Below are 22,334 nucleotides of genomic sequence, written 5' to 3' on the forward strand. Positions count from 1 at the left end.
TGGGTCACCCTGGTGACCTCATTTAACCTTAATTACTTCTTTACAGGCCACGTCTCCAAATACAGTCACATTAAGAGTTAGAGCTTCAACATAGGAATTTTAGAGGGACACAGACATTGAGCCCACAACAAATGCGTATGGAATACATTGTCCAGGGATCACATCATGGACAAGGAGAAATGGCCACATGCATGAGGAGTCCAGAACATAAAGATGAAAAATCAAACAACAACAGGGGCCAGCCCAGTGGTGTAGTGGTTAAGTTCACGTGCTCTGCTTCCATGGCCCAGGGTTCACGGGTTCAGATTCTGGGCACGGACCGATGCACCGCTTGTCAAGCCCTGCTGTGGCAGCGTCCCAGATAGAGTAGAGGAAGATGGGCATGGATGTTAGCCCAGGGCCAATCTTCCTCAGCAAAAAGAGGAATATTGGCATCGGATGTTAGCTCAGGGCTGATCCTCCTCATAAAAAAAAAAAAAATCAAACAACAACAGAAAGACAAAAAATGAAATTGAACCCCTGAAGGAAACAGAGACTATTCTGGACAGAGAATTTTAAAAAGAGTAAAAATCTTCAGTTAATAGAGTCAGAGAGATTTGAAAATATATTACATCCACACACAAAATAAGTTCACTTGAAGAAGACTATTCAGATAATTGTAGCTTTTAAATATTAAAAATATAGTCACTAAAATGAAAGAGTGGGAGACAGATGAAGGCCCAGAAAGCAGAGTGAAGAAAATCTCTCAGAATACAGACTCATATGGCAAAGACAATAAAAACCTGAGAGGAAATACAAAGAATTTCAAGCATCAAGCCAGAAGTTTCAATATCAAATTATTATAAAGAAAGAAAAATTAAAAATAGAAGGATGAAATTTAAAAAAAGAAGAAATTTCCCCCAAACTGAAAAGGATCCTGAGTCTTTATGCGACAGGGACCAATCAGGAATCCAGTCCAATGAGTGACAAAAAGTCATACCTAAACTCTCCCTGGTCACATGTTAGAATTAAGAGGACCCAAAAATGAACTTTAAAGATTCCAAAGACAAGAAAACTAACAAATGAACGACTTATCAGACTGGTAGCAGGTACCTCCTTTACATCCAGCCAAAATATCAATTCATTGTTTGTAGAATAAAGATGTTTCCTAACACTAAGACTCAAAAAGCTTATTTCCATTTGCTCCTTTTTCAGGAAGCTTATGTGAGGATGTATGCCAGTAAAACAAAGGAGAAAACCAGGAAAGAAAAAGAAATGGGATTCATAAAACAATAGATCCAATGCAAAAGGGAAATTCTAAAATGAAAACCATCAAGAAGGTCCTAAGATCACCATTCCAAATTGGAGCAGGAATACCAAGTGTTTGAGAAAGGAAATGTCAGGGAAAATAGGTGTTTTCAAGTAATAGACAGCATGAAGAAAGGATGGGGAAATGTGAGGCCATGATAGAGACACATGAATCTGTCTTTAGCAGCAACGACCAAAAAAATAAATAAATAAATAAAAATAAAAAAGAATTAGCAACTCCAAGGGAAAGAAAACCCTGTACAATAAAAGTAATAGTTCAAAATTAAATCAAAACAAACCAAAATGTGTTCATAAAGTAACTAATACTGTTTAAGAATAGAAAATATATGCACTTGATTCTCATTTGGGTGATATTGGACCTGGAGAGAAGCAAATATAATCCTAACCCACTCTCTGGCCTGGGAGTGAAAATGTTGATATTATCCTCATAATAATTTAAATGTACTTTGCTATTGTTCAATCTTAGAGTCAACCTGTGACAGAGCACTGAAGATGGTTGTGGTTGTGTACAGGTTACTATTTACAGCCTTGTAAATGTCGAGGAAAAACTGTAGCTGACGGCAGGTAGAGGAAGGAAGAGAAAGGTGAGGATGTGAATGTCCTCCTCTTACAGAGGGGTGAATTGAGACTGTGAGTAAAGTTGATTCAACAAGGAATCCAAGTATTATGTGTAGGTTTTTTGTTTGTTTTTCAAGCTACAAATATAAATAACATCAGAAGAACTAAAATTAATAACTTAGCTTCCAACATGGGTAGAAGTGGGTTAGTGGAGTGAGATAAATCCTGGTTCTTCCGTAACTTTGATTAAATAGGTCTTGTATAAATTTGATTAAACAAGAAATAAACATATTTGAAGTAGAAACTGAAATGAAAGGAAGGGGCTACCTCGAGGACTGGGCCTGTGCATGGCATGTGGGGCAGAGGCAACCGCTTTTTATTATGAGCTCTGCTGTACCACTTGATCCGTCACCATGTCCACAGTGTATGTTGCTTAACAAAACTTTATTCCTTCCCTGTGTCAGAGCCTCTGAGAGCAGCCCCCCTCAACCCTCTCACACTTGGACATCTTAGACAGTTCCCTAGACAATCCAGCTACCTCCCTTTCAATGGACTGAAAATGCCAAGCGGTGGTTACCTTCCTGAGGCAGGGGGGTGGGGTGTAGAATGATGCCAGGACAGATAGAGACATGGTGACACAGTGTAATGATTCCCTGGTCAATGGTGGCCCAAGCGTTCAGCTGAGCTTATCCAGTGGCTGTTCCATTGGCCTGACACATTGAGACATCGATATTTTACATGTCTCCTCCCTACCACAGCTCATGGCTCATCATCTGTTATGCCGCAGTCTCTTATAGCCCCCAAATTTCTCTTCCCACTTTGATGTGCATTCCCTTCAGCCTCCTCATTCTTAACTCAAGTACAAATTGGACTGTGCTATTCCTCTGCTCAGAAAATTGTCAAGGTTCCTCATAAGATAAAGTTCATTTTACTTTAACAAACATTTACTGAGCTACAGTCCTAAGGATTCCGAGATGAGAGTCAGAATTCCTACCCTCGGGGAGCTCAAAGTCGAGAGAAAACAGACAATATGCACAATGTGTTAGTTAAGTGCTGTGCAACAGGTTGGCACAGAGGGACCCAGGGACCTGAGAAAGGAATCCAACCCTTCCCCAAGGAGGCGATTCCTGAGTTGGTCAGTTGAAAAGGGGGAGCAATATGCTGGTGTGCCCTGACCAGCATCCACTCTCTTCTTCTGCTAACAGAGCCTCCACCTTTCCTCTGGGCAACTGCTCCTTCCCCGTTAGTGTGGTCTCCAGGACACTGTCACTCCAAGAGCCAACCACTCCCACCATCCAGAGCTGAGCACATGATCCCAGTGTGGCCAGTCATATTGTCCCCATTACCAGACACAGTGTCCATCCAGGGATGGGCAAGAGACCCAAGCAGGGCCCCTGAGACCATTCCCTGGAATTATCCTCCACATGGGTGTCTAAGCTAGAGTTCTGGGAAGTTGAGGTTGATGGTGGTCACATTCCATCTTGCCTGGAGAAGGCCTTGCTGTTGGACGAGTTGATTTATTTCACTTCAACAGCAGATCTCCAACCCTAGCAGGTGCATGAAGAGAAAGGAAGAATGCGGGAGCTGCACGTGGGACTGAATTGGCAGGATTGAGTGACACACAGTTCTGGACCGAGACTAAACTGGCCACTGGGTCCTCACTGGGTTGGGAGCAGAGGAAGACCAGGTACAGGAAGAGGAGTTGCAATTGGACATGGTCAGTGTGAGCAGCCTGTGGGACATCCGAGTGTGAGAGGAAGGAGAGTGATGACTTAAGTATGGCGTGAAGCCAAACTGCCTGGATTCGAATCTCAGCTCCTCGACCATTCAGCTGTGTGACCTTGGGCAAGTTTATTAACCTCTTCTCTGTGCTTCTGTACTAGGGTTCTCCAGAGAAACGCAACTGATAGGATGTGTGTGTGTGTGTATATAAATATATATCTATATACACACATATATGCATTCTACATATGTATAAACATACACACACACACACACACATATATATATATATGTGTGTATACACAGAGAGAGAGACAGAGGCAGATAGACAGACACTTACTTTAGGGAATCAGCCCATATGATTGTAGGGGCTGGCAAGTCCAAAATCTATACAGCAAGTCAGCAGCCTGGAAATTCCCACAGCAGCTGATGTGCAGTCTTGAGTCCGAAGGCAGCCTGGAGGCAGAATGCCTTCCTCTTCAGGGGACCTCAATCTTTCCTCTAAAGTCCTTCACCTGATTAGATGAGACCCCTCACATTATGGCGGATAACTTGTTCTACTCAGTCTGCTGATTTAAGAGTGAATTACATTAAAAAAAATACCTTCACAGCGACATCTAAATTAGTGTTTGACCAAACAACTGGCATCATGGTCTAGTCAAGTTGACACATAAAATTAGCCATCATAGCTTCCATTTCCTTGTGTGTGAAAGGGGCCAATATTAGTGCCCCCTTCCAGTAGTTGTTGGGAGAATGAAAAGGGCTGCTCTCTGTAAGTGCTGAGACAAGTGCTGGCACACGTCTGAGTTGGGTAAGCGGTAGCTGGCTTTGCCTTTACCGTCGTCCAAGTGGAGCTGCCAAGGAGGTCTTGAATATACTGGCTGGCAGCTGCGCAGGCACTGGTGTGGAGTCATTGGAGCAGTCCCGGAGGCCAGGTAGAGGGAGATCCTGCAGTGCACAGGGTGGGTCTGCTTCCCCGGCACCATCATATGTGAACTCTACATCTACCACTTCAAATTCCTTTCTCCCCAAATGTGCCAGCTTTCTCCTCCCTTACTCCTTGCACCTCCCTCCTCCAAGGATCAAATGTCCCCACCACATTGGGCTGCTCCACGGCATGGATGGGTGGTGCACCGCGGCACCACACTCGTATCCCGCTCCTACAGCTCGCATTCATTGCACAGCATCTGGCTCGTTTTCACATCTGTTTTCTTCCTGTTCCCCAAGGTCCTCAAAGTCAAGGATGGGTCCTCTTCTTATTTTGAGGCAGCCTAACGTGGTAGTTATGAGCAAAGGCTTGGGAATCAGCAGATGCTTGTGGGCTCTGCCCCCTAATGACTGAGTGGCCTTTGGACTTGACTCAGCCTCCCTGAGACTTAGGTTTCCCATCTGCAGGATGGGACTAACACCTACATGCAGGACCGGGGGAGGATTAAGGAGACGGGTGTGTAAAGCAAGTGGTTAGTGATTGGTAGCTGTTGTTAGCATCTTGGCAGCCCCGGCACACAGCCCGGGGACTGGGATGTAGCAAGTACCCAGGAAAGCCTCGTTTAAGATGTTCTACAAATTCGTCTTGAAGACCTAGGAAATCCATCTTCACTCTGTGCTGGGTGCCTGGAACAGGTGGAAAGTCCGTCAGACCTCCCCTCTGTGTGGGGAGCACACAGGGTTTCTTGGGTCCACTGGGCTTGTGGCCCTACCCACTTGCCAGCTCAGATGTGTCACATTAAGGTCGATGCGTGTCACCCACAGGCAACTCTGCTGTCTGATTTCCCTGTGGGCATGGCACATTCTGTTTACAGATAACCTGCCCTTGTCTGCTCCTTCTGAGCTGTGTCAACAACCGTGAGAGTTCAATACTCTCATTCTCCCCGTTTTACTGATGAAGAAACTAAGGTTCAAATGGCAAAGGACTTCCTGAAAGTCATGCGGCAACCTAGTAGTGGTGCAGTCTCACCTCCAAAAAGTGTTTGTTTCCGCTCTTCAACACCGTCACCAGGACCCACGTGAATGCCAGCGTGACCAGCACTGGTGCAGCAGACACTCCCTCCCTGGTCTCTGTGTGCTGAGGGCTCAGCGTGCTAGACAGCAGCGCGGAGGCCGCTGTGGGTGCCAGGAGGAATGGGTGTGGTTCCTGGGGACAAGGGACATGAGACCCCACCAAGCTCTGGCAGCCTTCCCAGAGGGGAGAGTACAGGCTAGAAAACAAATTTCCGAGGAGACCCATTTCTTGAAGGAGACTGTTTTTGACTTGGGTGTTTTGCAAGCAGGGAGTACACGGAAGCTCCAACCTATAAACTTCATAGGTTCGTCCCCTCCAAGTACCTCTAGGTTTCAAAAGTTCCATTCCGTTTAGTCGGTTTGCTTTAGAGAAATTATATAACCACGTGGCGTGCTCTTTGCCTCTTCCTGTGGGTCTGACTCTCTCCTTCTCTTTCCTCTTCTCATTTTCTTCCCTTTTTCACCCTTCTTCTCTCTTGTATTCCTATTCCCCCTCCCTTCCCTTCTCCTCTCCTCTGCTCCCCTCCTCTGTCCTCTCCTCTCCTCTCTCTTGCATGGTGATTGAGTCAGAAAGGAGGAAAGTGTGGAATTCCTATCCTTCACCAGAGCTGTGACTTCAAACCAATAGCAAAACTGTTCGGGAGAAAGAGACCTAGGAGGATTTAGCACTTATCGAAGACACAGCCGCGTCTGGGCAGTGGACTTCCTGTTTACACAGCTCCCTGTCTCCCCGGAGGCTCAGCTGAGCCTGGCCAGCTGTGGCCTGGGCAAGCCGCCGAGCTCCAAGGCCCAGGATCCCACTGGTTGGTGTCTGGCCCAGGCCCAGTGGAAGCCCCCCAGTGCCATGCCTCTGCCCAGTGCTCTGCACATGTGAATGTCAACTCGGAACCCTCACTGCTGGAGCATCCCCAGTCTCCCTGGGCAGGGCCACCATGGGCCCCACCCTTCAGGAGGATGTACTGGGGAATTCCCACCTCCATTATCCCCGTCATGCAGCAGGTCCACAGGGGAGCATGGCTGCCTGGGCTTCTCCCAGCCCCTCTGTCCCAGAGCCAGGGCCCTGAGCCTCTAAACTGGAAAAGCCCCCTGGGGAATGGTTCATCAGTCCAGGCCTCACATAGTCATCAAATACCTTCTGTGTTCTCTGCACAGTTCCAAGGCTCTGGTGACATAGATGGAAAAAGACAAGGCTCTCTGCCCTTCTACACTCGTGCTCAGGGACAGACAGTGGACAGAAAACCAATTTTCAAGGAAATGTTGAATAATGACAAATGGTGTGGGGGCAACTGAACAGGGTGCAGAGGCAGGCGCTGAGGTGGAGACCAGAGGAGGCCTCCCTGAGGGGGTCTAAGTTGAGGGTGAGGAGGGAGCAGCTGCCACGGGAAGATGTAGGGGACAGGCTCCAGGCAAAGGACACAATCAGTGCAAACATCCTGAAGAATGAGCGAGTGGCCTGGGTCAAGGGAGGGAGAAGCAGCTGGGGAGGTGGAGGGTGGGTTCCATGAGCATGGAAGGTCCCCAAAGGCAGAGCTCCATGGGCCGTGGGCTCTGGAGAGGCATTTGGATTTTCTCCTACAGGCAAAGAAACACCAATGAAAGAGTTTCACTCGGGGGGAAGGATGTGAACTAACTTATATTTTAAAGATCAAATTGGCTGGTGGGAGCTGTGGGCGCCCTGGTAGAGCATCTGATGCCATAAAGAACCCCGTTGTTCAATGCGCCGCCTATAGCTGGGGCTGTGGGTGGAGACCCTGAACTGAGCCCGGAGCTACATAGATGTTATACACGTGATCTCCTTCATCCTCCCGTGGACCTGGGCCATGGATGAGCTGAAGGGATAGAGGCTAAGGATGGACAGAAACAAGGTGTGTCACTGTCTATGGAGCTCCAGCTCTCCCTCGAGTGCCATTCAGAAAGCTTCCCTTCAAGCATTTGTTCCTCCCCCGTCTGGGTTGGACGAGGAAGTGGCTTCAGTCTTTCAGGCTGTTCAGGCCAACTGTTCCTGCCTTCACATCTGATGACCCCCTTGTCACTGTGCTGACTCACAAAGGCATGGGTGGGGCCCTCTAACCTCGGGCAGAGTGTTAGATGGACAGCAAGGATGGTGTGCCGTTATAGGGGAAACATCGCTGTGTCCATGTAGGTGCCCAACAGGGGTACTCAGCTTGAATCTCATTCAAGAAAAGACTCTTTCTGAGCAGCAGATGTTTAAGACGGCCCCAACACCACACTGAGCCGGTCACCCAGCCCAAGGGTGACCGACAGCAAGATGCTTATCCCAAACCAACCCCCCGGGCTGGCAGCCAGCATTCTGGTGACCTCATTAGAGGGACCTTCCTTCCTCAGACATCAGGTGGCAACGCCTCTGTGTATGAAATGAATGTGGAATGATTGCAGATGCCCAGACTGGAGATTTTCTGCCAATGGAGACAAAGACTTTGGTAGGAGAGCTTCGCCACCCCAAGGCAGAGCAAGGTGGGTCTCAGGCTGTTTGGGCCACACAACAGAGGATGGACAGAAGAGGGGCTGAAGACAATAAGAGGTATTCAGGTGGAACAGGGACAAAAATACCCTCTTGCCACACTTGCCCTGTAAAAAAGAAACTAGAAGTGGGTATATCATAACCCACCTTACTGTACTCATTGATTGCTCTACATGTGAAACAGCATTTGTAATAATTATAATGAGAATTGTCTCCAGGTTTTGAGCACTTTCTGGGTGCTTAGTATGCTAAACATTTTAAATATATGATCTCATTTAGCTCTCCCCACAGCTAACATTCTGTCAGTGACAAGGTTGGGGCTCAGAGAGGTTAGGTGACTTGTCTGAGGTCACACGGTCTAAGCCTGGACTGAAGCCCAGGTCTGCCTAACTCCAAAGCCTGGGCCTACGGCCTCCAAGCTTGATGCAGACCATGGAATTAATGCAGACTAAGGTTGTAATGTTCTCACTCCAGTGTGAATTGAGTCGTTCTCAGCAAATCCTTCTGTCATTATTGTAACGCACTGAGTTAAATCCCCCCTGGGTATTTTTATGCACAGATGCAGGGAACTCTGTCAGCTCTCCTCCCCGTTGGGGCTGAAACCTGGGCCGAGAGTGAGCCAGCTCGGGGAGCAGGGGCTCGGGGAGCAGCCCCTGCTTGTGCAGCCAGCGTACTACATGCTATCTTTCCCTGTTCTTTATCTTTGCTGTTTACTTTTACTATAAAAGTAACATGGGCTTGTTATAAGAAATGCAGGCATCATGGAACAATGTCATCTGAAAATGCGAAAGTGAGCGTAGCAATCAGGGTCCCGACAGAAAAGAGATGGCACACTCAAGTTAGGTCATTTCAGAGGAGTTTAATAAAAGGACTCCTTACAACGGTGCAGGCAGGACACAGGGTGGCCTCCCCTTGAGAAGGGGGAGGGGAGGAAGCAGTCACCAGATGCAAAGTCAGGGGGCATGCTGGACAGAGCTCCAACCTTCCAGCAGCAGTAGCCGGGGGTGACTTGATCTGAAGGTTCCAGGGCATAAACATCCTGACTCACTTCTCCTGCTGTCCTCACCTCCTGCTGGCGATTCAGATAGAAGTGCTGGCTGGGGTGGCTCCCAGGGCAGAGGTCCAGCCCAAGAGAGTGGGACTGGGTCTGGAGGGCGACAGAAGATATTCCACACAGTCCCCCAGAATCCATCCCGTTAAGTAACCTCTGTTGGCGGCGACGTCTCTAAACCTGGTGTTAGGGCCTGAGTCCCTACATTTGCTAAACCTGGATTGTTCCTCCCCACTGAAGCCCCTGCAGCCGGCTGCCCCCAGGTTCTGCAGGGAACTGAGTGAGTAGAAGAAAGTCTGCTGGATGCACTCAGAGAATTCCATTAATCTAATGAGAGCAATGGAAACGTGAATGAGGGGTAAGAGGAGGCAGCAACAAGGAAGCTGGGTCTGCAGCTACAGGCTGAGAAGTGGAGAGAAGGAAGTTACCCAGATGGAAACAGCAAACAGATAGGACTCCTGCTCCATCAAGGCTCCAGGACTAGTCCTGCCTCCGCTCCTGGATACCCCTCCAGCCCTCTGCTCTCTGCCTCTCCCTGCTCACTCTCCACCAGCACTGCAAACTCCCTGTGCAGCCAGGTGAGGCAGCAGCAAGGGCACGTGTGATCAGGTGTGGAGGCCCAGAGGGCTGTGGGGAGCTTTAGAGAGTTTGAGTTTTATTTAGTTTTTAAACAATCCTCATGGCTTTGTCTTTTCCCCAAGGTAAAATGCCCCGAGGTCCAGAGTACAGCCTCTCATCCTGTGGTCCTGGACCTGAAGTGAAGTATCACATCCCCTGAGACCAGTGAGAAATGATCCTGCTTAGGTGCAACCCAGACCTGCTGAGCCAGAAGCTCTGGGGGTGCAACCAAGAAATCTGTGTCCTAAGAAGCCCTTCGGCAATTCTGATAATCTCTCAAATTTGAGGGTCACTGGTCTAGAGCAGTGATTTCCTACCGTGAGATTATCTACAGAGCAAAAGAGTACTGCCACCTTTATCCCAGCCTCAGAATCGGATTTCACTCATCACAGCCTGGGAAACAGGATCCTAACGTGCAGCTCAGGCTGAGCCTGGCCCGGGCCTTCCCCAGGAGCCTCTGCTGCCTCTGGACTGGCTTTTCACCTCTCTTTGCTTTTCTGGATTTCTTTTACTAAATCCTTTTCTCAGATCTGCCATCTTCTCTTTTCTTGCATCTACTCACTGGAAATAGGTTAGGGCGAAAATCTCCTTTTCAAACATTTATAGGGTAAAATCTGCCAAACAAGATACTTGTGAGCAACTCCTTTTCTGGGGGTTTTGCACAAGTATGCTAAAAATTGTATAGTCCATTTTTCCTAATGCTTCAGTCTGTAGTCCTGGAGAGTTACAATCTTCTATATTAAACTTGTCAAACTAAATTATTTTTTTAATAAAACGCATACTATGCTTCATGTTAATATAATATATTAACATCCATTGCAGATGTAACCACATGAAAGTGTTTAGAGAAATATTAGCTTGCCACACTATTCAAATTATGTTAATTTGACCAACGCAAAATCCTCAGGGCATATGGGCAACAGTAACAAAAACATTTGTAAATAGTTAATATGTGACAGTTTTATTGCCTTCCTTCTTGGGATAGTAGGTCAGGCTTTGACCAAAGAGAAGGTAAACAAACTTGGACTTGGCTGCATGGTGGAAGAAGACTTCCAGGGCAACGAGACTGCAGAATGGCCAGCTGCCCTCAGAGGGCATCCTTTCCGGTACAGCTGGGGTGTGGTGTGGAGGAAAGTGGCTGCCGCCTCATGAAGCTGGCAGCCAGTGGGGAGGACAGACTGTAGACATATGAGCAAAGGAATGAAGATGGTGCTGAGGTCTGTGGGTTGTGAAGGAAATGGGGTGGAGCAGAGAGGGTGATCAGAGGGGCATCTCGGTAGACGGGAGGGTCCAGCTGAAGGATAAGGGAGTCATGGGATGGAAGGTCTGGGAAGAAGCCTTGGGCAAAGGAAAGATGCATTTGAGGACCTTGGGGGTCTTGGGGGAGGCAGGAGCAAGACAGTGTGATTGAAGATGAGGAGAGGATATGGGGCTGGAGAGAGGAGCTGTGGGAAGTTCTTGGAGGGTTTCAACAAAGGAGTGGTAAGATCCATACAAAATATTTTTGTTTAGTGACTGCAATGAGTTCACACTTTATTCGGCACCAAAGGGGAACCCACAAGCAGGGCAAGGCTGATCTTTCTACTCCAGAATCTAACGCATCACTACCTTCGAGGTACTTTTCAATCTTCTGTGAGGAAAGAAATTGATTGCATCCAAAATCCTAAATAGTTCTAGACCATTATGAAGGCTCTCCTCACGTTGTTTAAAATTAAATGTTTAATATTATTTTATAAACTCTTTTCCATCCATTTCAACTTTTGTTTGTTTGTTTGCCCTCCAGATTTTCCTCAAATCTCTGCATGTCTTTTCTCACGTGGATGACCTCACTGGCCACGTCCAGGGAGTCAGGTAGCCTCTGTGTTTCTGTTTCTGGGTGCTGGGCAGTGCAGAGGTTCGTGAAGCTGCCTTTCACCACACTGGGCACTGGGACATGCCCAAAGAGCCACAAATGAAGGCCAGAGCTGCTCCCAAAGGCTGGCGGTGGCCCCCTGGCTCATCCAGTGTTTGAGTTTGGCTGGGTCCCTGAGATTTCTCGTAAGTGTCTTTAGTTCCCGCCACAATCCCAAGCCCAAATCTGTTGAAGATGCCTTTTTCTGTCTTGTTTTGTTTCACTTTGATGCTGACTAGTTTGAACATGTGAACAAAAACAATGGGGAAGGAGCATTTCAGTGCTGGGAACCTCACAAATCTGTTTCGATTGATCTGATTCCTATAAAATGGTGTGTGTCAGGGAAGAGAAGATGGAACTTTTATTTCCAAGCTGCGTTGGACATTTCTGAATATCCTTCTAAGGAACCTCCAGTGGGGACCAGGTTGAAGAGACCTGGTGAGGGCTCTGTCTGTCTTCATTTACTTGGAAACTTTTTTTTTTTTTTTTTTTGGTTGGGAGACCATCTGGCTGCTCTGAGAAGGGATCCGACTTTGTTACATTGGCACAAGGTGGTGCTGGGACCCCCTGGCAGGACAGCTGGTGGAATGAATTTGCTGAAGCTGGAATAATTGGAAGTGAAGGATGAAAGTTGGGAATTGAACTCCCAGGAACACATATGTTCTAAACTGTGGAGATCTGCGGTTTGTGAACCAACAGCAAAATTAAGAAATGGTGAGATCCAGATGAAAGATGTTCAGTTCACAGGTAAAGGAGCAAAACTGATTTTCACACCACGTCGTTGGCAGGAGACTTATAATTGGATGTGCCAGAACCTCGCAGGGACGGGCGGCTCCAAGCAGCCCTGGGTCAGCCCAAGGGGCAGCTGTCCCAACCCTTCCGAGGCTGCAGGTCAGGGAGCTGCAGTGGGTGGCAATTACATATTGAGTTTGTTTTAATATTTTCTTCAACAAGTAATTAAATTTTCTTGCAGCGAGTTAGTGGTGGCCCCGCAATGGAGATTTAGGAGCTGGAAATTTCCATGAAATCTGCCAGAGCTGGTGACTCTTGCTTATGGAGCTGGAGCCAAGGGAACAGGGTCCAAAGCCTCGATTGGGTGGGGGATCTTGGAGGAGGGCCGAGCTGGGAGCTAGGGAGCCCTGAGCATGGGCCTGAGGCTGTGAGAAGAGCATCACTGGGATGGGAAAGGGAAAAAAGCCTTGGGCGGAGCCCACGGTGGGGGAGTGTGGGCCCTAAGCCCAAGGCCACAGCCTAAGCACAGGAATTTGCAATGAACCCTGGCCGCATGAGAATGTCCTGCTCTCCGGCACCTCCAACGGTCCAGGCGCCCCGGCAGGAGCACTGGGAGATGGGCTGGGGAGAAAGCCAAAGCGAGGGGGCTTCTCTCCTTTATCCCAGCTGGGCCTCCAGCAAAGGAACATCCTCCACCCAGACAGCTGGAGGGCCAAACGTCACCAAGAGCACAGGGCACTTCACTAAGATATGGGTTTGATTACAAATGAAGAACATAGGAGGCAGTCCAGAGAAATGAAAGATCTGCATGTTTGCAGGCTTTGAGGGGCAAAGCCAGGGAGGGGAATCCCAACTTAGTACTGCACTCCCTGGCACCCGGCATATCTAGCCACAAAACCCCAGTCACTAGCCTTCAAACCAAAACCATGCAGAGACACAGAAGACCAGGTCATGTCTCCTATTGATCCTGGGGGGCCCTGAGCAAGTCAGTCACTTTCTCCTGGTAAGTCAGGTTGAATGAAGTCGTGAATCTGGAGCAGCCAGCCCTGAATCTGGCACAGAAGCAGCACCTGGGGAACATTAGCTGGATTCATTTCTATCATTATTAGTCCTGTTACTCTTTATCAGCCTCTGCCCTGGCTCCTTCCGTGCCGCCCGGTCAGGGCAGGGTCTGACTCTCCCTTTACCCAACTCAAGAACGCATTTCTTTGACCCACACTCCTGAGCTCATGGCTGCTCATGACTGGGGGCGTGTCAGTTAACACTGTCACATCCAGGAGACACTTCCACATATTTCACATGTGCCAGACCCCTTGACAGTCTCAATCATGTCACCCTGTACCCCAGGGCAGTCCCCAGCCCAGCAGATGGTGAAGGAGTGTTCAACGCCGTTAAGGCTCAAAGTGACTCCTTCCTGTCACCATCGCCCCTCCCCACCCTGACACCTCCCTTTTATCCCTCAATGGCTACGTCTGAAACACACAAGAAGAAGGACTAACTGGTGATACAGACGGCTCAATAAAAAATGTGGAGACTCAAGGTTCTGCCACATTTACATACACAGCTTAGGAAAGTGCTTAACTTGACTGCTTTCTCATCTGCAAAACAGAAATACCATTTCCCTTGCAGGGAGCATGGAGCATCAGTTAGTGTGTGCTCTTGCCTGGCACAAGGAAGGATGCAATGAAGGCTAGCTTCGTATCCTTCCCTGCACTCAGGCACCAGCCCTGCCCCCACCTCCATGGCAATCCAGGGCTGTCCTTTCTCCCCACTCTGTGAGCTACAGATGAGGGACCAGAGCCAAGGAGACCGGGGCTCAGGAAGGTGCCGAGACTTCCCTGGTCTCAAATGTGGTCTGTGATGGGGTGGGCATTGACCACAGGTCCAGCGATTCTCTGCAGACTCTGTGGATTCTGATCTCTTCTCTTCCTGGGCTGGCCTCCCTGTCTTGTACCTGGACTCTAGGGAGAATGAGGAGCCCAAGGCCAGGCCGGGGATTCAAACGCCCCAGAAAGCAGCTCCAGGTGTGGGTGAGGAGAGGAGATGAGAACCAGGGAAAGAAGCAGGACATGGACCTGAGGCTTGTTCAGTCTTTCCTGGAGGGAGAGGAGGACACAGAGAAGGAGGAAGGCTGGGAGGAGCATCCTTCACCATTCTAAGTACAAGCGTAGCAGAATCCACAAACTCATTCATTCTTTGATAAAGTGGCCATATAATTTATCATTCAAACTAGGACATACTGAGAGAAAAAGGCACTACTAGTCATTTTGCTGGGACAACAGGCAGACCCTGGGACTGTCTGGGCACATCAAGATGCACAGTTACTCCGTTCTTTTAGGACTTTGAAATGGCATCTGAATAGCATCACTGGGACCCTTGATTGCCCAGGTGACTACTCCCTCTGGTTTCCCTCTGTGGAAATCTTGGGGTTCAAGTTCTCCCCTTTCTGAGACCCCAGGCTCCAGGCCCTTGCTCCTTGAGGTGTCTTGGGTGCAGATGCAGCACACCACTGGTGCATGACAATCCGGCTTCAGGAGGTCAGCAGGGGCTCCATGAGCCCCACCTCTTTGGAACTGGCTCCCTGAAAAGGCACCGAGGCAGGAATCTGGCCCCTGCCCTCCTGCCACCTGAGAACATGGGCCTTGGCAGCTGCATGGAAAGTGCCTTGTGGGTGAGATCCAGTTTTGTTATTCTAGAAAAGCACAGAGCGAGGACTATGCCCTTCCTGGGATGGATCTAACCCCAGCCTGTCCCAGAGAGCATTGAGAAGGAGTTTTTGAGTCAGAGATAACTGTGTTTGGATTCCAGAGCTGCGGCTCTGTGTGGGTGGCACGGGCGCTCCCCTGGACCCTTCTGAGCCTCCCTGTCCTTATCCGTGCTGGGATCAGCAGCATCTTCATGACACATATTAATCAGATGCTTTACCCTTGAAGGACTGTGTTCAATACTGATAGGAGAGCACAGAGCAAGAGGCTCATAGGGTAGCAATTATGAGGCTGGTGTTTTTGAGTCTGATATATCACCATTTAATTGTAAAGCCTACAGCTCTTTAGGAAAGAAAAAAACGTAGCTATTACAGATGTATACTGTAATTGTAAAATGCATCCTGATTTTAGAGACATAAGAATTTTTTTTAAACTCTTAGTAAATCAAAGAAATCTAGTGTGATCCTCTGACTTCTTTCTTTCTACCCGGGGAGAGTGAGCCACCTTCCACATCAGGTTTCATGGACACAAGACCAGTACACTTTTTTGACCACAATCTATAATAAAAATTGCATTTGACATTATGAAACACACACACACACAAATTGTTCTTCCCTTTAGTGGATGTGACATATCCAATGTTTTCCAATTTATTCTCTTCTCTTCTTTCTTTTATATTCAATGCTATTTCATTTTTAAAAATTGCTACTTCTGACAGGCTATACTGATTTCACAGCCAGAGTTTCCCAGCATTTCCTCTAACTTAAAGAACTCTCATTTAAGCCCCAGAAATACCCTTGCGCCATACAGGGCAGAACGGACCTGAGCCAGACAGCCCCTACCCACCACCTCTGCCTGGGGCGCCACTTTGAAAACTGCAAGAAAAGATTGTCTGGTACATTGAAGCCAAACAGCCTAGGATCAGATCAGGCCTCCTCACATCCCAGGTCCGAGACGTGGAGCCTCCATGGCCGCCCTGGACGTCGGTTTCTGTGTCTGTCACATGGGAGAGGGCTGTTCTCCTGTGGGATTGTTGGGAGGACTGAAGACCAGACCTGGAAAGTACCACCATGGGCCTGGCGGGCACAGGCCGCCCCAGAAATGTCAGCTGATGGAAAGCGCCTGACCAAGGTGTTTGTCCCCACTGGGAACTCTGTCCTGCCAACCTAAGCAAATGCGCAGTGAATGCATTAGCCTCCAGTTCCCCTTGGCGGCCTGAGCGGGGGCACGCCCACATGGCCTGCAGGGCAGGTGCTCTCTCAGAGCAAGAACTGGACAGATCTGGTCCCTGGAAGGCCTCATTCTTAGGTGCCAAGATCCCAACATGGTGCTAGGGGGTAGGTTCCCATAGCGGCTGGAAGGAGAGCCGCCTACTTGCAAGCTCAGGAATGCCAAGAACAGTCCTTTCCTCACGGCCTACAAGCCCATGTGACCCAGGCTGATGTCCAGGGAAATGCCTGGGAAGAGGCCAGGATAAGGCGAGCCCGTGGCTGTATCTGGGGCCGTCCAGACTGACCAAGACCGGTCACTCCTTCTGAGCAACTTTCCCAGCTGCTGTGCAGAGCTTAGCTGCTGCCCAGGAAAGCTGAGCACAGCCGCCACTGTCACCAACCTTTCCTGAGTCCTTGGTCCCTTCCCTGACCTCTTCCCCAGAGGATTGGCCATCCCGCTCAGGTCTGGCTGTAAGCAGCTGCCTTTAGGCCAAGCCAGCAGCACTCAGGGTGGACTGAGGCCTCCACCTGGGCAGAACAGTGGGAAAGCCATGGAGAACCACAGAAGCAAGGCAGGGAAGCCTAATGACTAAGGCCTCAGGTTTGGAGAGTAACAGACCTAAGTTGGAATCCCTACTCTGCCACTTCCCAGCTGTGTCCATCCGTGCAAGGACACAGTCTTGGTTTCCAGTAGCTGATCCCTGTTAATTGTTCTTTTCCACTTGGCAATGTCTCTGGAATTACACTTCTCTGGTGCCCTGGCTATGTCCTAAGGTCTGGCCACTGGCCACCGCCCCAAGTCAGGCCTGTGATGAGACACTAGCAGCAGAGTTCTCATCCCAGGGACCTGTACTGGCTGTGGTTGTCCTCCCCTTGGACCCAGGCCCAGCACTGACCACCCCGTGGTCTGCACAGGGAGTGTGTGCAGGTCCCCACAGGCAGTGCCTCTGGGGAAAGGAGTGACTCTTTAATCTGAACTCACAGGAAATGGACCACTATCGTTCTTCATGTGCTGGGGACTCCAGGGGGAAGCGTCAGGCACAGTGGGTCGGAGTGTGTGACCACTGATATATGAACATTGGCGTGAGATGCATTTGGGTCCAAATAACGACTTACCAGTGTGACCGTGAGTGTGCAAACGAATGCACAACCTCGTGAGGTGAGCATTGCTGTCTTTGTTTTAGAGATGAGCCAAGAAAGGTTCCAATGTGTGAACATGCTATTGATTTATCAGGCAGTCATTCATAAAATATTTCTTTAGTACCTCCTATGTGCTAGCCACAAAGGATAGAGAGCAAAACAGACCAAGCCCCTCTCTTCCCGCCTGGTGTGAACCCTCTCTTGTGGGGACGTGAACGTGGCAGGTGGTGTTATGGAGGAGGACAAGGTGGCCAGCGTGGGGAGGGGCTGCTGTACAGGATGCGGAGTCTGCAGAGGCTTTTCTGACAGATGCTGGTGGGCAGAGACTGAAGGAAGGGAGGGGTAAACCCCGTGGTATCTAGGCAGAGAACACCTACCACAAAAGTCCTCTGCCAGGGGCGGGGCTGGCCTGTTCAAGGGAGAGGAGGCCAGTGTGGCTGGAGCAGAAGGGGGTTGGGTCAGAGAGGTGACAGGAGCCAGTGGGTGTAAACCTCTGTTGGCCACTGGAGGGTTCGAGTAGGAGTGATGTGGCCGGGCATTGTGACAAGTCACTCTTGTTGCTGTTGAGAGGACACTGTAAGGCATGAGCATGGGCCAGCCAGGGGCTAGTGACTCACATAGAGATGGCTATGGCTTGGACCAAGATGGTAGCAGTGAGAAGTGATTGGGTTCTGGATTTATTTTGAAGGTAACTAATTGAGTTTGTTAATGGTTTAGCTCAGGATTGCAAGAAAAAATAAATCAAAGATGACCATAACGTTTTGGCCTGGGCAACTGAGAAGGTGGAGTTGTCATTTGCAGAAACGAGGACGAGCAGGTTGGGGGAAAAGTGGAAATTAGGAATTTCATTTTGCATATGATAAATTTCAGAAGAGAAGCTAAGTGGACAAGCCTGGAGTCCAGGAGCGATATCGCTCTGGATTCCTCAGCATTTACACGGTGTTCAAGGCCAGGAGAGTGAATGAGTTGATATGGTGCGAAAGAAGAGCATCTGAGGACTGAGCCCTGGGTGTTCCTGTGTGCAGATGTCTGGAGGATGAGGAGGAAACAGCAAAGAGAAATGAGAAAGCATGAAGCTGAAGACTCAGTGATAAGTGGTCTCCTGAAAGCTAGCCAGAAAATGTGTTTCAAGGAGGGTGATCAGCGATGTCAATGATGCCCGTAGACAGAATAAGCTGAGAATTGATAAGCGACAATTGGATTTCCCAAAACAAGGCTCAATGACGACCTTGACAAAGAGCAGTTCTAGAGGAGGGAGTGGTAGGGTCAAAATTCTAATTGGAGTGGGTTCAAGAAAGAAGAGAGAGAGGAGGAGAGAAAGTGGACATAGGAAATACAGACAACACTTTTGAGGACGTTTGTGTGAGGAGAATCAGAGAAAGACTGCAGAAGCTGTAAGAGGATAGAAGGGGAGAAGGATAGCATATAGGGGCTGTTTTTATTTTTGCTTTGTCTTGTTTTCAATGGCAGTTATTATGTCATGTTGGCAAGTTGATGTAGAGAGGGGAAGATTTATGGTGCAGGAGAGGGGGGGAAGTCAGGAGAGATGTCCTTGGGCATCTGGAGAAGGACTGGGCTCCACTTCTAGGTGCAGGGTGGCCAGGGAGCAGGGTGCTCCCTGCAGGGTGACAGCAGTGATGATGGATACAGATTAGACAGGTGGTGGAGGAGAGGTGAAGATCGTGGAAGTCATCTTCTTATTGCTCCCTTTTATTCTGACAATGGACGCCAGACCATCAGCTGAGAGTGCAGACGGAGAGGAGGATGAAGATTGAAAGAAAGAAGAAAGTGTGGAATAAGCACCTAGGAGCAGGAGGCGCAAACGGGCAGGGAAGTGTGGTGGGATGTCGGCAGCTCTGAGGACACACTTCAGTTAGCCTCATGAATTTAGAGACCAGACAGCAGGGATGTTTTTTTCCCAGCTCCAGTCAGCCGCAGAGGTGCAGGCGCAGTGTGGACTGAGTTAGATTTAACTGGGGATGGGGCATACAGCAATGGACAGCTCCTCACTTTCACTACAAGTCCAGGGCTGCTCCCACTCAGCCACCCAGTCCACCAGCACCTCTTGCCACTCCACGGCCCCCTCCATTCGCAGGAATAACAGAAGGGCTGGGAGTGTGAGAGGCTTCATCTAGGGCTTCACTCTGCTTTGTTTCTGTTTGGTTTCATGGGCCAGGAGGTAGCTGCAACTCATTTGCTCTAAAATGAACGTTAACTCCTGAAAACTTAGCCGAGCAACCTCCTTGAGACTGGAGAGTAGCTCCAGTCCCAGGTAGCACAGCAGGGCTTGGCTGTGACTTGGCCTGTTGATGCCCCACAACCTGAGGACATCGGCTGGCTCATCAAATGTTTGTTCAACACCCACTATGACAAGCACCCTTCTAGGCACGGGGAACAAATCTCCCCATCCCCCACGAGACATTACGGAGCTTACAGCTGAGCAAGGGAGGCCTTAGGGATGGACCCCACCTAAGAATTCAATTGCCCTGGTTTGTTCTTCTCATTGGATACACAGGCTGTGGGGTAGACCCCAGCCTCTCCTCCACACATGTGAGGCTGGGCAGGAGCTCCACACAGGCTGACCATGGTTCAGCCATCTCACCACAATTGATGTTGGGGAAGTCGGGTTGGTGCTAGTGGGTACCTTCCTTGGGGGAAAAGCCTCCAGGCCCTAAAAAGAATCTGTGCACAATTTATGGGGGGAGGGGCTTAGGGGATGCTTCTGGGTGGTTTATGGATCCTAACAGGTAGCAGGCACAGGCCTGGTCCTTCCTTGGAGTTAAGGCTGAAGCCAGGGAGAGGGCTCAGACAAGACCCTCGGGAGGTTGGGAGGGGGTAGGGAGGTCTCTAATGTAACTCCCTTTGCAAGTGCCAGCCCATGGCTGAGCCTCCTTGCCCACTTTGCCTAATTGCTCCTAGTGATGGTTATTTGGGTATAATTAACAGAAATCCTCATTCTAGCTCTAGAGTGGGATTTACTTGAAATATAAGCTACCCAAGGGCAGGGAGTGCAGCTGGACCTTCTCCGCCACTCCTGCCCCTCTGTGGGCGGCCACCTCTCACTCTGCCCAGGGTACCTGGTCTCTCACCCCAACTTCTCTCTCTGAATCTGTTTCATCCAATTGTCTGTTTCTCTGTCTCCCGGCTCGCATACTCCCAAGTGCAAGGATCCCAACTGTAGGCACAGAAAATCCGATGAGATCTGAATCACAACTCTGCACTCCTAGGACAGAAAATTGGATCGGCCAGCCTGGGCCAGGTGTCTACACCATCCAATCAGCTGTGCCAAGGGGACCCCCTTATGATGCTTCCCAGGTGCCAGGACCTCACCCTTGTGGGGGCCCAGCTCCTCCCAGCTGCATTTGTGTGGTTTGCAAGGGGAGTAAGGGGGCTGAAATCCAGCTCCCTCTACCCTCATGCCAGGCTCCCCCTGTGAGCTGCACCCCTGGCAGAATAAGCTCCCATTTCTAACCCACAGCAGGAACCACATGGGCTCTCCAGGGCAGTCCTCAAGGGTCAGTGGATCCCGCCAAAGGAATCTACCTCTCTCAGGTCTTGGCCTCACCGGCACTTCTGTTAGGGAGGCCGTCATGGTGCTCTGTGCATCCCCAACACCTGGATGCGCCTGATCTACTCGTGCTGAAGCTTTATGAAAATGCTCACCTAACTGCAGGTCAGTCCCCAGACCGCAGGCTCCATGAGGGCAGGGAGAAAGCTGTCTTGCTGACCACAGTATCCATAGCATCCAGCACAGGGCCTGGCATCACAGCTGTAGCTGGCTGACTAATGAGGGCCACGTAAAGCATGGTAGGCCACAGCGTTTTTTTTTTTTTTTTCCACATGACATTACCCTGAAGAGTCAACATCATTCTGAAGAATTAACCCAGAGGTTGTTAATTCCTTGTGCACAAAGAGTGGTGGAGAATGCTGGAACCAGCACCGCACAGGCACTCAGGGAACCCATAAGACCCCAACCAAGAGGCTTCTCCCCGTCTGTCTTCTCAGAGGGAGAAGCTCAACTGTTAAGATCATGTCTATCTCCAGCTGGCATCTGAGCTTTGCTGCAGGTCTAAGTACAGGCAGGTATGACCTATTTCGGCTCTGTGGACCCCAGGGAACAGCAGAGGGAGAGAGAGAGCAAAATGGCTTTCGCATACACTACCCCAGTCTAATCCTCACAACAACGCTGGGGGATACTAAGTTCCAATGTTATAGCTGGGGAAACTGAGACTCTGGGCAAGAGGTGTGTCTCAAATCACAGAATGCTCAGAGGGAAGGTCAGGATTCAAGCACTGGTCTACCAATCCTCACACCCACGCTTGTCCCAGGAGACCACAGAGCCTCCTGCCATGGCCTTCTCTAATCCTTCATTCTTCCTCCAGTCCATCTGCAACTTAGCAACCACATGGCACCACCCGATAAATAACTGGGAGGTTCTGAGCACAGGGGTGACATGGTCACGTCTGGGCCTATGGGCAAGAGGGTCTGGGAGACAGCAATCTGGACTGAGACGTTTGGGGATTTTGTGCTGGCCTCTCCTTTCAGCATGGTTGACTGTGGACGAGAGAGAATGTGGGAGGAAGTGTGAAGGGGCTGACTTCTGTGAGGACAGAACTTGTCTGTCAGGCTCCCCCACTGCTCAGTGTCCAGGGCAGTGCTGGCTGGCCACAGTTGAGAGAATCAGTGTCGGGTTTCCAGGAAGGCCCTTGTGCAGGACAGAAAACACACAGGGTGCTGGTTCCTCGACAGTGCCTTTGGGGACGGGGCCTCTGTTTTCTTCTACTAAGCCTGAGAAGTATCAAGTGGAGGCTTCCTTCCCGATAGCTGACAAGCAAATACCTGGGCCTTTGCACAAACCTATCTCTTCTGGAGTAGAGGACTGGTTTGCCGTTAGGAAGGGAATCCAGAAAAACTA

General features: G+C 49.6%; 1 protein-coding gene across 1 annotated transcript in view; it reads right to left on the bottom strand.

Moving 5' to 3' along the window:
• Positions 1 to 8,919: 8,919 nt before the first annotated feature.
• CXCL12 (C-X-C motif chemokine ligand 12) overlaps positions 8,920 to 22,334 on the bottom strand; it is a 28,890-nt gene continuing 15,475 nt past the window's right edge. The window contains exon 4 of the mRNA XM_058542936.1: positions 8,920 to 9,218. Coding sequence (XP_058398919.1) covers positions 9,152 to 9,218 — 67 coding nt within the window. The 3' untranslated portion in view covers positions 8,920 to 9,151. The remainder of the gene's footprint in view (positions 9,219 to 22,334) is intronic.

The sequence above is a fragment of the Diceros bicornis genome, chromosome 6, assembly GCF_020826845.1.
Source record: "Diceros bicornis minor isolate mBicDic1 chromosome 6, mDicBic1.mat.cur, whole genome shotgun sequence".
NCBI lineage: Eukaryota > Metazoa > Chordata > Mammalia > Perissodactyla > Rhinocerotidae > Diceros > Diceros bicornis.